The sequence below is a fragment of the Cotesia typhae genome, unplaced genomic scaffold, assembly GCF_013202065.1.
Source record: "Cotesia typhae breed Kobodo isofemale line unplaced genomic scaffold, CoteBio_Ctyphae scaffold_152, whole genome shotgun sequence".
Classification (NCBI taxonomy): domain Eukaryota; kingdom Metazoa; phylum Arthropoda; class Insecta; order Hymenoptera; family Braconidae; genus Cotesia; species Cotesia typhae.
This window is the reverse complement of record NW_027423776.1, coordinates 8,387,291-8,402,487: the sequence shown is the minus strand read 5'-3', so window position 1 is coordinate 8,402,487 and position 15,197 is coordinate 8,387,291. Positions and strand designations below refer to the sequence as shown.

Sequence of the window (15,197 nt, the reverse complement as noted above, 5' to 3'; positions counted from 1 at the left end):
ATAGATGAAGAACAACAGAAAGAAAGTTGAAGTAATTATGATTTGATAAGCTTACCGATCAGGAAGATTCTATAATCAGCCATCGTAAGAAAATAATGTTTTAGCGACCACCAAATTCGGTTTATATAGTCACTCTCAAAAAGCAATTTTGTGGGGAATTTTACAGAATAATGATAACAATTTATTTGAAATTAAAATAACAATTTCAAACTATCGCATGTACGATCGATTTTACATTAATTCCGGTTTTTTTTGTTACATAAGATTAGGTAACTAATTATTTTTCAAAAAAAGAAATATTTTAACTACTATGATTAATTCAAATGTTGACAATATTCTTACGAACACTGAGTGAAATAATTTCTTTTGCAAAAATAGGCATTTTTGTGATAAGAAATTAAATTGTTGCAAATTTCCAATAATTTCATTTTTTAACTGAAGGAATCAAAAATTTTCTCATAGTAACTTTTTTGATGAAAGAAAAAGTTTATAGATTTAGGAAATAAACAGATTTTGATGAAAATTTTTTAGTGTCTATCTAAAATTATTTTTTTTCTAAATCTAGAAAACTTTTTTCGGTAATTATTTTCAAAAAAATGAAAATTGAAATGATTGACTCCACTTGTAAATATTTACCCTTTTTTCTAACAAGAAAATTACTGTGAGAAAAATTTTAATTTCTTCAAAAAAAAAAAATAAAAATTCTTGAAAATTGCAAACAAATTAATTTTTTGTCACAAAAATGCCCATTTTTTGCAAAAGCAATTTTTTTACTTAGAATTATTTTTTTCAGTTTGTCATCTTCAATATCGTGGATTTATTAGCTATAATTAATTCATCATTTTAAATACATTTCTGTTAAGTAATAATTATTCATATTATAATTCAAAATGTCATAAATAATTATGAAAATCTTACATAATTTTATAAGTTCAAAAGAAAATTAAAAAAAAAAAAAATACGCAGTTTAAATATAAAAATAGATTCTGTTTAATAATGGTTATTTTTCGATGTAATTGGAATTGCGATAATTGATCTATCAGCAAAAAAAGCGATGATTAATCTTTAACAAAAAAATAAAAAAATTTCTAAAATGCGTTATCAATTGCGTCAATAAAAATTTAATTGAATTTTTACCTTATCATCAAATATTGATCGATAGCAACCTTTTTCAAGGCCATCAATTTTTTATTAACTCTTAAAAAAATGATGAAACCTTCTTAAAATTATTTTTAGATTAGTACAATCAACAACGATCGAACAACAAAACGATTAAATCTTTTTTAACCAAAATTTTAATCCTTTACCCACTAATTAAAGGTCGTGAGGAAATTTGAGTGATCAATTAAATTTTTCATACATATTTTTGTCGGTACATTTTATATTTTTTTAATAGGGATAAAATAAGTCAATAAAAAGGGTTGGACAATTAAAAAATTTATAAAAATTAAATATCCTTGTAAAACTATGTTTCAATATGAGCCCTGATTCATTTAGAATTTTAAATAATTATTAATTAGTATCAATTAAATTTTTTAATCATACAAAAGTATTATAAGTTTTTTTTTTAATTCTTGATAAGAAGTTTAGGATTGTCTGAATTTTTACTATATTTTATAATTTTGAGAATAATTTATAGCACAAAATACTGGTAAAGAATTCTTTATTTATTTATTATCATACGATTGAAACATAAACGCAGCCATGGAATGTTCTCTGTGCATTTCGATTTCATGCAAAAGTATAAACCTTTGACAAGAAGGATTAACATTTTTTTCTCTGTCGGCCTCTATTGCACAAACTGGAGTATTTCTGTCACTCATACAACAAATGGAATCTTAAAACGCATTTTATGCATAAATTATTATTTAGTCTTAGTATCTATTTTTGGTATTTCTTTTAAAAAGAATTCCCCATATTGAAGCAATTTTTTATTTAATACTTTAATATTAAATATGCAACAAAGACTGAAACATAAATAAAATAAAATAAAATAAATACTAGAGAAATTTAAAAATAAAAAATTTTTCACAAATGTTTTTGACCAATTACAGTAGTGTAATAAAGAATGTTATAATATATTTTACGTTTGATAATTTATTGTTTATTTATATAATAAATATATTAACATGAAAACAAAAAAATACTATTTTTCTACTTAATTGGACCAGAAAAACAAATACTATAAATAAAAATAAGTTGATATATAAATTTGTTTATATAATTATAATAATAGTAATTCTAATTCTTTTTCAAAGACATCGAGTGAATCTCAATAAATATAAAGTATAATAACAAATCAAATCTAAGACGTAATTGAATCTTGAGTTAAACGATACGTTTTTGGTATTTTATTTTTGTATGTCCCGTCCATACTACCACATAATCCATTAATTCTCCCTTGCAATGTTTGATCAATCATAAGAGACACACTTCCTTCAGTGTAACCAATTACAATTATTTCATTTTCCATTGTTGATATTACGTGCTCTCCAAGTTTTGTTATTCTAAAAATAAATAATAAATTGTTTACTTGATTTATCTAATTATTATTAAAGTAGTGAATTTAATTAAAAAATTATATTATTACTTGAGTGTCCAAAAGTATTGTGCGTTTTTCGGTACATAGGGTTCATTGAGAGTAGAATCAATAATTTCATTATTTATTTTTACTTGAATTGTACTATTGTCACTTGATATCATCTCGACGACATCATCGCCCCGATAAATTCTCAGAGCTAGTTTATCATCGATATTTTTTACGAAAATAGCAAACCTTTCATACATACAATCTCCAGAAATTAATATCCACTCTGGAGGAATTAAATATGGAATCTCTCCACCGTCAACAGTCAAAACCACTTTTGGATAAACTGAACACATTTCTATAAAAAAAAAAAAAATTAAATGATATTAATAAATATAAAACTAAAAATGAAAAAAAAAAAAAAAAAAAAAAAAATTAGGAATATTAACTTATTCGGCCAAGAGAGTATAAAGCCAAAAATTTCATATCAAAGCGAGTATTATCCAAAGGAAATCCCCATAGATTTTTGTTGTAATTAGAACCAAAACCGTTTAGTCGTGGTGGATTGTTCTCAATATTCAAATCAACCTCAATTAAATCATAACTGCGGTGTGGTGTTATTACTGATACATTTACAGTTTTTAAATTCATCGGAAATCCAATTATTATTTTTGCTGTATCTTGTTCTGTAAAATTCTCATTTGTATACTTTATGTGTGGCAATACTTCTGACTTAATAATATCCTCCAGTTGAAAGATTTTCGATGCAATATTTCTTGGCACCTAAAAGAAAATTAATATTAATAACTTCATATTTATTATTTACACAGAAAAAAAAAAATTCTTGCACCAAGAAAATTTTAAGGAAGACAGCTATTTTGGAGCAAGAAGTAATTTTCTTGTCACTTAAAAAATGTCTTTAAGATATAATTAGCAAGGTCTGAAACGAAGAATTTTTTTTTTTCAATTAAAACTATTTAAAAAAAATGCCGCGAAATTTTAGCCAAATTTTTAATTTTTTGTAAAAACCTCTGCCAAAAATTCAATTTTTTTTTTTTTTTTCGTTCAAGACGGAGTCAAGAAAATTTACCCTTCAGTCAAGATTTTATTTTTTAGGGTATCACAATAATAACTTACATTTTTATGCGCAATATTGCAAGTGTATTTTCTCAAAGTAGTATGACGTATCGTTTCATCAAGACAATTGACAGTTTTTGGTAAAAGAATACTAGAGCTTTTGTACAACGGATTATTAATATCCTTACTGCAGGCACTATTAATACTGTCCTTAATAAATAACTTTTTTTGTTCATTTGTAAGTTCTCCTTTAATTGTAATTGTAACCAAAGTTTCATTACGATGACACTGATCATCATCAGCATGATCCATAGAAATAATAAGTTTTCCATTAGTTTCTTCCTTAGTAAGTCCAACCTTCAGCGGATCGCCCACAATAGGTGAATAAATTTTTTGACCATCAATGCAAATTTTAAGGTTTTCATTTTCCGAAGTAACTCGTCTTATTTGTGCTTTCAAACTATTCTTCAAGTGTTCTTTTGGAATGTCGACGCCTAAATTTAAATACCAAGACTCGACAGAGGTGTTTGTAGAAGCCGAAACCGCGTCCAAAGTAGCTAGCACGTTTAATTTGTGTTCCTCCAAGAAACTAGGTGTTTTGTCAATCATATCCAAGTCTTCATAACTTACTTTAAAGGACATATCAAGGTGAGATGTCGGATGAGTGGTACTAGGGCTAATTTTAATAATTTTTCCACAGCTTCCCATTGATGGTGATATTAAACTATTTTTCAATTGCTGACGAATCCCAAGTACTGAATGCAACAATATACTGTTCCATGAATTTTTCCGCTCTTTAAACAATGCTCTCACCCATTCTTTGTTAATTAAAACAGGAGTAATTTCATTTTCACAATCAAATATACCTGCTGTAATTTGCAGTCCCAAAGCTCGCAAATCAATCGTTTGCTCAAATTTATTTTTTAATTCTTCCCCTTTTGAAACTACCACTTGCTTTAGTACAATTAGGGCAAGCTGTCTCCAGTACATTGTCTTCATTGTCTGTAACGACTGTAATATCTTTTGTGTGTGTCATTATTCCCAAAATTGACAATTCTTCAGCATCCAATATAGGATACTGGAGCTTTAAAATTTTAGGCTCAAAATCTAACCCAAAGATAAATTGCACTGGAAGATTAGCATTGAGTACTGAAGATCGACGAATAGAATGCCAAATATTCACCAAGGGATTGTAAATTGACATTGCGTAATCTTGATGATGCCAAAGTTTAGCATCTATTCCTACTTTCAATGACCCTTGTGGCGTTGATCCGTGAATTAATTTTATAGAATAAACTGTCGGAGTTTTGGTTTCTAAAATAACAGGTAAACCCATTTCACTGATTACTGTTTGTTCGTAAATATTCTGGTACTTTACACCAGACACATTGTTATTCCACATCTTCAACAGAGAGCGATATGTTAGACCAACGAAATCTCCAATTAAATCTTCGTTTATGTGGAATGCAGATATAGCACGCCCGTAAATAATTAATACTGCGTCGACATGCATTTTCTTCACTGGCGCTATACTTTCCGCAGCCTTCTTAAGAATATTGAGAATATTTTTGTCGGTTATGGAAAATAATTTGGTCACGGGTTCTATTTGATTGATAAAGTCGTGAATTCCTTCAGCATTCAAATAAATCTGTAAATAATTTATGCATTATTTAGAAAGTCAAAAATATTTGGTAATTTTTTACAAGTGGGGTCTTTTACTTTTTAAAAAAAATTTATCAAAAAAATATAAAATAGAAATTTTATCCAAAAAAATGAAAACCAACATTTTTTCCAACTTTTAAAGGCAAAAAAGCTATCGAAATTTTTATTTTTTCTTTTCACGAAATTTTTTTATCATAAATATGCCGTACATTGATAAAAAAATTAATTTGACTCAAGAGCCAAAATCTTGAACCAAGAATACCATTTTGAAATAAGAAAATTTTTTTAGGCCAAGAATAATTTTTTCAACTCAAGAATTTATTCTCTTGGCTCAAGAAAATCATTTTTTTTTCAAATCCTTTATTAAAAAATAATTATGACCCAAAATGATATTGACCCCACTTGTAAATAATTACCAAATATTCTTCCAAAAAGTAATTTTTATAATTAAAAAAAAAAAACTTACAGCCCAATGGTTGACTTTCTTATGACCTTCGACGATTGTATGCTCAAGATAAATAACTTCAAGATTCCCAGTGGGTTCATCATGAATCAAAGAAATACGGAAGCTCTCTCCGTGACCATAGATTCGATCAATCGAATCAATCATGTAGGAAGCAGAGAGTTCATGAGGTACAGGTTGGTGTATTTTAGTGAATCGCATTATTTTTGTTGTAAGTTCTCGTAATTTAGCGTCACATGGATCCAACGAATTCGCCAGGCTTTTGATGGTTGTATGGTGATAATTATAAAGATGTTCACTTTTTTCGTAGACCATAAACCAGTAGATATGAAGAATGTTCTCCATCGAGGGCGCTTGGCGGATCAGAATATCATAAGCCGCTATTCGGAGCTTCAAGTGTAAAGTATAATCAGACATTATAGGCCACAAAAGATCATGAGCGGCATTATAATCATTCGAAACGGATTTACTGATTGCCCATATTGCCATCAGGCGAATGTGAGATGGGTTTTTGGACACGCTAATGTCACCACGAATTATCGGAGCCAATAATTTGTAAATTTTTCCAACTTGGACATTACCGATAGCCATTAAATATCCTATTTTTAAGGTGTAAGATGGTTCGTCTGTAAATTTAAAAAGTTTGTATTTAATTAATAATATACTCTCATTAATTAAAAAAATTTATCAATGAGTTTTATTTTAACTTACTGATGACACCATCATAAAAGTAAGTCAAATATCTATCAAGTCTATCGTTAACTTGATCCACCGGCATATTTTCAAATGTTTTGTAAATCATCGTCGCAAACGACAGAATACTTATTTTACGAAGTTCTGGATGCAAAAAACCACTTGAATAAAGTAGCGGTTCCATTTTAATTAAAAAATCTTCGTTGGGTACTCGGACATAAAAAGCCATTTTCGCTAACATGCTTAACGCTTCACCATTAGTTACTTCTTTATTCTTGACAAGATTCCATATAAAGATATTTGAGGCTGGTGTTCCTACTTGAGGTATAATATTTATGAATAAACTTCTGAAAATAAATAAATAAAATTTTGCTTTATTAAATAATGACATTTGTTAAATTGGTCTGTACTTTCTTAAATATTGATGTTTTTAAAGATATAAGCTGATCGCGATGTTACACTCGTCAAGAACTTTCATTTGAGTACCCACATGCATTTTTGATATATTTTTCATATATACATATATATAATATATATAAATATATGAAAAATTGATGTGGGTACTTAAATAAAAGGTCTCGTTGAGTATAATGTCAGGATGAGCTTGTATCTTTAAAAATGTCAACAGTTCACAAGAAATATAGACAATTAAAAAATAGCAAAGCTTAAATATATTCAAAAAATGCCAACCTGATAAACTCATCACGATCAGTTAATACATTTCGAATTTGTGCGAAGACTTTTTCAAATGAAGAAATTTCCATAAAACTCATAATATCCAGAATTCTGTTGATAGTTTGACTGTTTATTGAATCCGGTTCTTTAGCATCAATGTGATTTTTCTCTAAATAATCCACAGCTTCATTCAACATATTCATTAATTTACTTATTACAACATCTTGTTTGACTACATTACGCCCGTTAGTAATGTCAACAGCAGCGTTTTCTGCATAATAACCCTGTGGTCGTTGATAACTGATGTCAGTTGTCAAGGGCATGTTTTTAAAGTCAACTTCGGGCAAAGATATTTCTGAAGATGTGACAACTTTATCCAATATAAAACTTGCGCTTTAATTAAAAATAAACAATGAGCAACAAATAATTTATTTATCAGCTTATTATGACTCATGCTTGATATTAAATGTATGCTTTAACAAAAAAACTTACTTATTTAATACATAGTGCGCCTCAGATCTTCCTAGCCATGGAAAATAATTCACACCTCCATGAGCGATAAGTTTTTCGATTAAAATACTGTTATTTTTATAACTTAACTCAAATAATCTTCGAGCGGCCATATTAATCGGTACCTGAACTCAAAAACAATATATTACATTAAATAATAAAAATAATTATTAATTAATTATATTGCCTTAATTAAAAAAAAAATATTTTAAATCATAAAACTGAAGTTCTTAATATTTTTAATGATTTTGAATTTTTTTTTCTAACCAGGGTGATCAATAAATTATTTTAATTACCACTCTAGGTACATCACACTTCTCAGCATCCATTTGATCAAAGACGTGAATATTGTAGTTGGTACAATTTTTGGGTAATGCAAATTTAGTAACTACAATTGGACTGTCCTGCTGATCATTTGTCGGCAGCTTGGCGTGAACGTCGTAGCTCGTCCAGCAATCACCATGGATACTTTTCTGGTGGTAACAACCAAAGAGAACATTAAATTAAAAAACTAAATGACCCCATCAGTTGTTACCTACCTCCTGGACCATAAAACTGTGCGGCTTGATGGGACCATCTATCTTCATATTCTTCAAGTCTAGTTGAAGCATAGAAGCCATTGCCATCTTCATATTTTTAGACCACACGGGTTCTTGTTCAGGGATTTTTACACCCTCCACCTATAAAATAAATTAATAGTAAATTTAAATATTGATGTTTTTAAAGATATAAACTAATCGCGATGTTACACTCGTCAAGAGCTTTCATTTGAATACCCACATGCATTTTTGATATATATATATATATATATATATATATATATATATATATATATATATATATATATATATATATATATATATATATATATATACATATATATATAATATATATAAATATATGAAAAATTGATGTGGGTACTCAAATGAAAGGTCTCGATGAGTATAACGTCAGGATGAGCTTATATCTTTAAAAATGTAGATAGTTCAGAAGATACGAGGTCATTGCTTAATTATTGATTCTAAAAAAAATTTTTGCTTGTTTCTTACCTGCCCAAAATCATCATAAACGACAATAAATGGATCTTCAATGACTCTAGCGGCTTCTAAAATTGGCATTAATATTTTAGTGGGTTCATAATGGGCAGCGTTCCCATTGTGAAGACCTGTTTTAACATCTTGAAGAGAAATAAGGTACGAATGTTGATATTTTGGGTCACTGGTGTCATGTTTGATGTGTAATTTTCCAGATATTGAATACTGAGAAGCATATGCTGCGGGTTCAATTATTCCAGCTTTTACGTCACCATAATAATTATATATGAGCGTTTCTTCTTTTGGAAATAATCCTGTAAAAATCCGGTAATCATTTTTTTAAAACAAAATTATAATACTAATTAATTTACACTAGTTGGCAACACTGGCCTGGATAGTAAAGACGCGTAAAAAATCAGTGTAAAGATAGTATTAAAGAAATAATAACAAAATATAGAGAGAAATAAGGGAAAATAATCAATACAGAGAGAAAAAATAGGTGATTGAAAAAAGAAAATAAAAGTGGAAGCAGAAAAAGCGGATTATAGGTAAAATGAACAAGGAAAAAGGTGAAAATGAAAGTAAGGTTAGGGAGCAAACAGTGGAAGACGGAATAGAGGAGTCCAGGAAGCCGACAAAAGAGGGCGACACAGGGAGTGATATAGACAGCGGGGAAGAGGACAAGGTGGAGAGCAATGCAGACAACGACAAAAGCGTAAAAGAAAAAAGAGGGAGGGAAGACCACCATTGAAAAAGAATTGGCGCGAGAAAACAAAACGGGAATGAGAAAAGGAGCACTGGAACAATACATAAAAGGATTCAAAACAAGTTTCACTCTAAACAGGACACCAGAAAAAAACAACAGCGACAATAGAAAAGATGATGAAGAAGAAAAAGAGAAAGAAGAGGAGAAGGAGAAGAAAAAAAAAGCAAAGACGAAGGGGAAAAAACACATAAAGAAAACGTAGAAGCACAAGCAAAAAAAAAAAGAGAATAGAAGAAAAGCGTGAGCTAGAAGAAAAGCAGGCACAAGATGAAAATAATGAGATAATGAAAGAGAAATGGTGGGAAGAAAAAATCGAAAGAATGGAACAGATGGTGAAAGAAAAGCAGGGGGAATTATTTGAAAAAATTTTGAGAAAACTAAGCAAGGAAACAGAGTGCAAGTGCAAGTGCAAGGAAATAAGGAGTGAAGAGGAAATACAAACAAGAAGAGAGCTAGAAATATGCAGGGAAGGAATAGAAAAAGAGAGAGGATAATAGAGGAAAAAAACGAGGAAATAGAAAAGTTAAAGAAATTAGTGAGATATGGAATAATGAGACAAGAAGAATTAACAAGGAGTTTAACAGACCAAAGAGAAAAAAGAAGAAGCAGAGAAAGTAAAGCAAGCGAAGATGGAGACAACGAAGAGAGAAATGAAGGTGCAGAAGAAGCACAAGAAGAACTGGAAAGGAGAGTGGAGGACTTAATTAAGGAAACAAGAAAGAGAGAAAAGGACAAAAAAGAAGAATGGAAAAAAGAAGAAAGAGATAAATTAGAAAAAGAAAAACCAAAGGGATTAAATGAAAAAGAGATGGAGGATGAAATGGAAAAAAGAAAAAGAGTAAGGGCGAACTTGCACATACAATACGGAGTGGAAAAATACAGAAAGTGGGAGGAAGTAATGATGCATCTAGAGGAAAGGTTAAAAATGAGAATAGAAAAGAAGAGGACAACACTAATAAAAAGAGGACAAATAAGAATAGAGTGCAACAGTGTAAGAGAAAAAAAAAAAATAATATGGGAAAACAGAAAAATTATGAAGGGAACGGGAATATGGATAATGGACGAAAAAACGAGAAGAGAAAGAGAAGTTGAGATATGGATAAGAAAAGTAGCAAGGTGGGAACAAAGCAATGGAAAGGAAGTGGAAATAAAAGAAAAGAGACTAAAAATTGGAGACATTTGGAGAAGCTGGAACGAGACAAAAGGAGAAATGATGGAATGATGGTACGACAGCGAAAAAAGAAGAGAGCAGAAGGAGAAAAAACAAAACGGAGCACAGATAAGAAAAGAAAACAGAGGTGAAAGTGAAGTAGAAGAAACAATGAGTAGTGAAGTGAGGTATGAGCTGAAAAGCAAGCAAAAAAAGGGGAAAAAGATAACAGAAAAAGAGAGAAAGGGAAGTAATACGAGAGAAGGGATAGAAAGGGAGAGTAAATGTAAAAAAAATAGAATCAAAGATAAAAAATATAAAAGAAAAACAGAAGATTTTAATATGGAAAAAGCATTAAAGAGAGGGAGTGAGAATGAAAAAGAATGTAAAGAGAATGAAAGAAAATGTAGAATGATGAGCTGGAACATTGCAGGTATGAAAGAGTATGAGGATGTGAGAGAACTTCTAGAGAAATATGAAATAGTGTACCTAATGGAAACATGGGTAGAAGAAAAAAATAAAGAGAAAGTAATAGAAAGGATGAGCGACAAAATGAAGTGGTGGTACAAAGTAGCAGAAAGAAGAGTAGGATGTAAGAGAGGAAGGGCAAGTGGAGGCCACTTAGTGGGAATAAAAAAAGAAATATGTAATGAATGGGAAGTAGAGGAATGGATGCATGGCTTTAAAATAACGAACAGAGAAGAGAGTGAGCTAATAATAGCAATATATAATAATGTAGGAATGAAAGAGATAGAGAATAAAATAAAAAAAATAATAAATGAAAATGAGACTGACTTTGAAAAGATCATAGCAATAGGGGATTTGAATGCAAGAATAGGAAAATACAATGCAGAAGGGACGAGTAAAAAAGAAAGGGAGGAAATCGAAAGATAAAAAAATAAATGCAGAAGGGTGGAGACTAATAAAAATGTGCAATGAGTTAGGACTAAAGATATTAAATGGAGCAAAAGAAGGGGATAGATCAGGAGAAATCACGTTCATTGGAGGAAAAAATGAAAATAGCTGTTCAGTAATAGATTTGGGAATGGTATTAGATAGGGGAGAAGAAGATGGAGTAGAAAAATTTAAAGTAATAAAAAGAATAGAATCGGATCACCTGCCAATTGAAATAGAACTGAAAAGACAAGAGAATAAGATAGAAAGGAAAGAGGAAGAAATAAGAGAAAACGAAGATCTAAAAAAGATAACGGAAGAAAGACTACGATGGAAAAAAGAAAAAACCGAAGAATATATGGAGGGGATAAACGAGAAATGGAGAGAAAAAAAAGAGAGCACAGAAGAAATAGAATGGAACGATATAAAAGAAGTAATAAAAGAGGTGGCAAAGATGACAAAAATGAATAAAAAGGTACGAAATGGAAAAAGGGGGGGAACACAAAAGAAAGAATGGTTCAGTGATAGATGCAAAGAACTAAGAGAAGACGTTTGGAAAAAATTGAAAGAACTGACGAAATATGGAAACAATAATGAAGAAAAGAAAAAGTATAATATGGCAAAAAAAAAATACAAGGAAGAAATAAAGAAAGTGAAAGAAGAATGGTGGGAAGAGAAAAAAAAGGAGATAGATAATGCGACAGACATGAGTAAATGGTGGGAAATGATAAACAAGTTCAGAAGTAAAAAAAATAAAAAGTGCAAGGGAGAAAAAATAAGTGGAAAAAACTGGGTTAAACATTTCGCTAGCCTATTAAATAGTAAAGAAAAAAGGAGAAATACAGAAGAACAAGATGGAGAAAAGAGTGAAGAAAACAGTGAGGATGAAAGGCTAGACGAGGAATTTGGAAGACAAGAATTCAGAAACGCAGTCAGAAAGTTAGGGAGGAATAAAGCGCCGGGAGAAGATGGGATCACGGCAGAATTTATAAAGAATCTACCAAGAGAAATGATGGAAGATGTCAGACATGTAATAAACAAGATGTGGATAGAGGGAAGACTACAAGAGGGATGGGAAATAGCAAGGATAATTCCAATATATAAAGCAGGAGACGAAGATATAGCGGGAAACTACAGAGGAATATCCCTGCTAGACATAGGATACAAGATACTGACAGCAATGATGGCGGAGAGGATAATGAGCTGGACAGACAGAGAAGGGAAGATAAAAGAGAGCCAGGCGGGATTTAGAAAGAGAAGAGGAACAAGAGACCACATATTCACACTAAATGCATTAATAAACAGAAAGATAAGAGACAAAGAAAAACTGTATGTATGCTTTATAGACTTGGAGAAGGCGTTTGACACAGTAGACAGGGACTTGCTGCTGAAGAAGTTATGGAGAATAGGGGTAAAGGGACGAATGTACAAGATGATAGAATTGATATATAGTAAAACAATAAATGAGGTAGTAATTAATGGAGCAAAATCAGAAGAATTTGGAGCGGATCAAGGGGTGAGACAAGGTTGCGCACTGAGTTCAGTGCTATTCAACATATTCATAGACGACATGGAAGACGAAATAGTGAGAAAAAGAATAGGAGGAACAGTAATAGGGAAGGAAAAAATATATATGATAAAATATGCGGATGATGGAGCAGCAATTGCAGATACACAGGAAGGATTAAGACGAATGCTGAAAGAATTAGAAAAATATGCGGATAAAAATAAATTAAGGATAAATGCAAAAAAAACAAAAGTGATGATTTTCAAAAACGGAGGAAGAAATGAAAAACGGAAGTGGGAATACAAAGGAGAAAAGTTGGAAGTAGTGAAGAGCTTTAGATATCTAGGATATAATTTCACAGCCAAAAACAGCCATGAAATGCACCTAAATATAATGAAAAATAAAGCGAACAGGATGGCGAACGCGACATGGGGTGTAATAAGAAGAACAGAAAGAAACAATATGAAGGACAGGATGTACCTATATAATACACTGGTAAGGTCAGGATGCATGTACGGAGTAGAAATATGGGGATGTGGAGAGGTGAAAAAAATAGAAATAGTACCAAACAAATTAAATAGGATGGCACTAGGAGTGTCAAAAACACCCCAGGATGCATAGTAAGGAGGGAAACGGGAAGTGGGATAATAGAAGAAATAATAAGGGAAAGGATATGGAGATACATCATAGAAATCGCAGGAATGGAGGACACAAGATGGCCAAAAATATGCCTAAGGGAAGAGATGAGAGGAATAATAAATAAGAAACCGACAAAATGGGGAAAGAAAATAGAAGAAAACGCGAAGAGAATGAAATGCGAGAAAGTAATAGAAAAAATATATAACAGAGAAGATATAGAAGAGATAGAGAGTGATATAAAGACAGGAATAGAACTATTAAAGAAGCAATTGATAGAGAAAGAAGAGTCAAGGATAAGAGCATCGAAGTTTAGTGAAATATATACAGAACTAATGGAAGAAAGCGAAGAAGAAATATATTGGAAAAACAAGAAAATTAGAAGTGCAGATAAAGAATTATGGGCAAGAGTAAGGTGCGGAAACCTAGTAAAAGCTGGAAAAAAAGGGGAAAAGGATTGGAAGTGTAGAGAATGCAGAGAAAAGGAAGAGACATTGATGCATGTTTTAACATGTGAAAAAATAAGGAATAAACTCACTAAAGAAAGTAAGGAGGAAATAAAGAAATGGTGGGAGGAATCAGAGGATGAAGACAAAATAAAAAAAGAAATAGTGGGGATAATGAAAGGGAGGATAAGAACGAGAACATGCAAGGTGATAAGGGAAATAGAAAATAATCTAAAGAAAAATGAAAGAGAAAGAGAGATAGGGAAAAAGGAAAAATAGACTTTAAAGAAAGAAAGAAATGAATAGAGTGAATGAGTATATAAAAAAAAAAAAAAAAAAAAAAACTATAGGCTAAAGGTATAGGTAAAAATAGAGAATTAACAATAAAATTCCACGTAAAATATAAAAATTATATACGAAAATAACAGATACCTTTATATGTATAGTAGAGTCAGGAGAAAAATATATATGTAAAACACCTTGTAAAACGCAATATTTATGTGATACAAGTAAAAATAAATCTATCTATCTAATTTACACTGAGAAGAAAAATAATTTTAGTCATAAAAAGAAATTATTATTTTTACCTGGAATACTTTCTTGAATACTTTCATTTATTGTTATAATAAACACCACCAGAGCTAAGAAGAAATGAAATAAAATTATTAGTTTTATTATTCTATAGTATTTATTTTAGATCAACACAAAGATGCGCGTAACAATTATTCAATTGTAGAAATAAATTTAAACTGATAAATTGGTTAATAAATAACCTTAGATAGAGATAATTGAAACGGCAAATTGAGTATAAATTCGCGTTAGACTTACCGGCAATGAATTTCATGCCACGAGCCATTGTAAAAGACTGGTACTGAGTAATCTGTACCCCCTTTTTATATATAAACTCGGGCGATCAGATGATGTATTGAGAGGAAATATTTGAGTAGGAAAAATAATATTTAAAAAAAAAAAAATATTAAAGTGATATAAATAAAGTTATAAATTAATAAAAGAATAAATCTTTCCTTCACGATAACCCGAGAGACGAAGCTTTTCTCCAATCGTCATGATAACCCGGTCCATTTGATTTTTTTTATGGTCTTATATTATTTAAAAATAAATTAATTATTAAAAAGTTTTTTATTTTTTTAAATTGC

The 15,197-nt window shown here is 30.3% G+C and overlaps 2 protein-coding genes across 2 annotated transcripts; one reads left to right on the top strand and one right to left on the bottom strand.

Moving 5' to 3' along the window:
- Positions 1-1,647: 1,647 nt before the first annotated feature.
- Positions 1,648-14,911, bottom strand: Vhdl (larval-specific very high density lipoprotein). The gene is given in 14 exon segments (XM_074255628.1): positions 1,648-2,507; positions 2,591-2,885; positions 2,977-3,310; positions 3,665-4,561; positions 4,563-5,252; positions 5,733-6,355; positions 6,441-6,769; positions 7,113-7,490; positions 7,590-7,732; positions 7,904-8,080; positions 8,147-8,287; positions 8,657-8,955; positions 14,628-14,681; positions 14,869-14,911. Coding segments are annotated over 14 exon segments (4,590 nt in total). The 5' UTR covers positions 14,897-14,911; the 3' UTR covers positions 1,648-2,305.
- On the top strand, positions 9,398-10,642 carry LOC141535629 (uncharacterized). Its single transcript, XM_074255635.1, is given in 2 exon segments — positions 9,398-9,886; positions 9,889-10,642. Coding segments are annotated over 2 exon segments (936 nt in total). The 5' UTR covers positions 9,398-9,691; the 3' UTR covers positions 10,630-10,642.
- Positions 14,912-15,197: the final 286 nt, after the last annotated feature.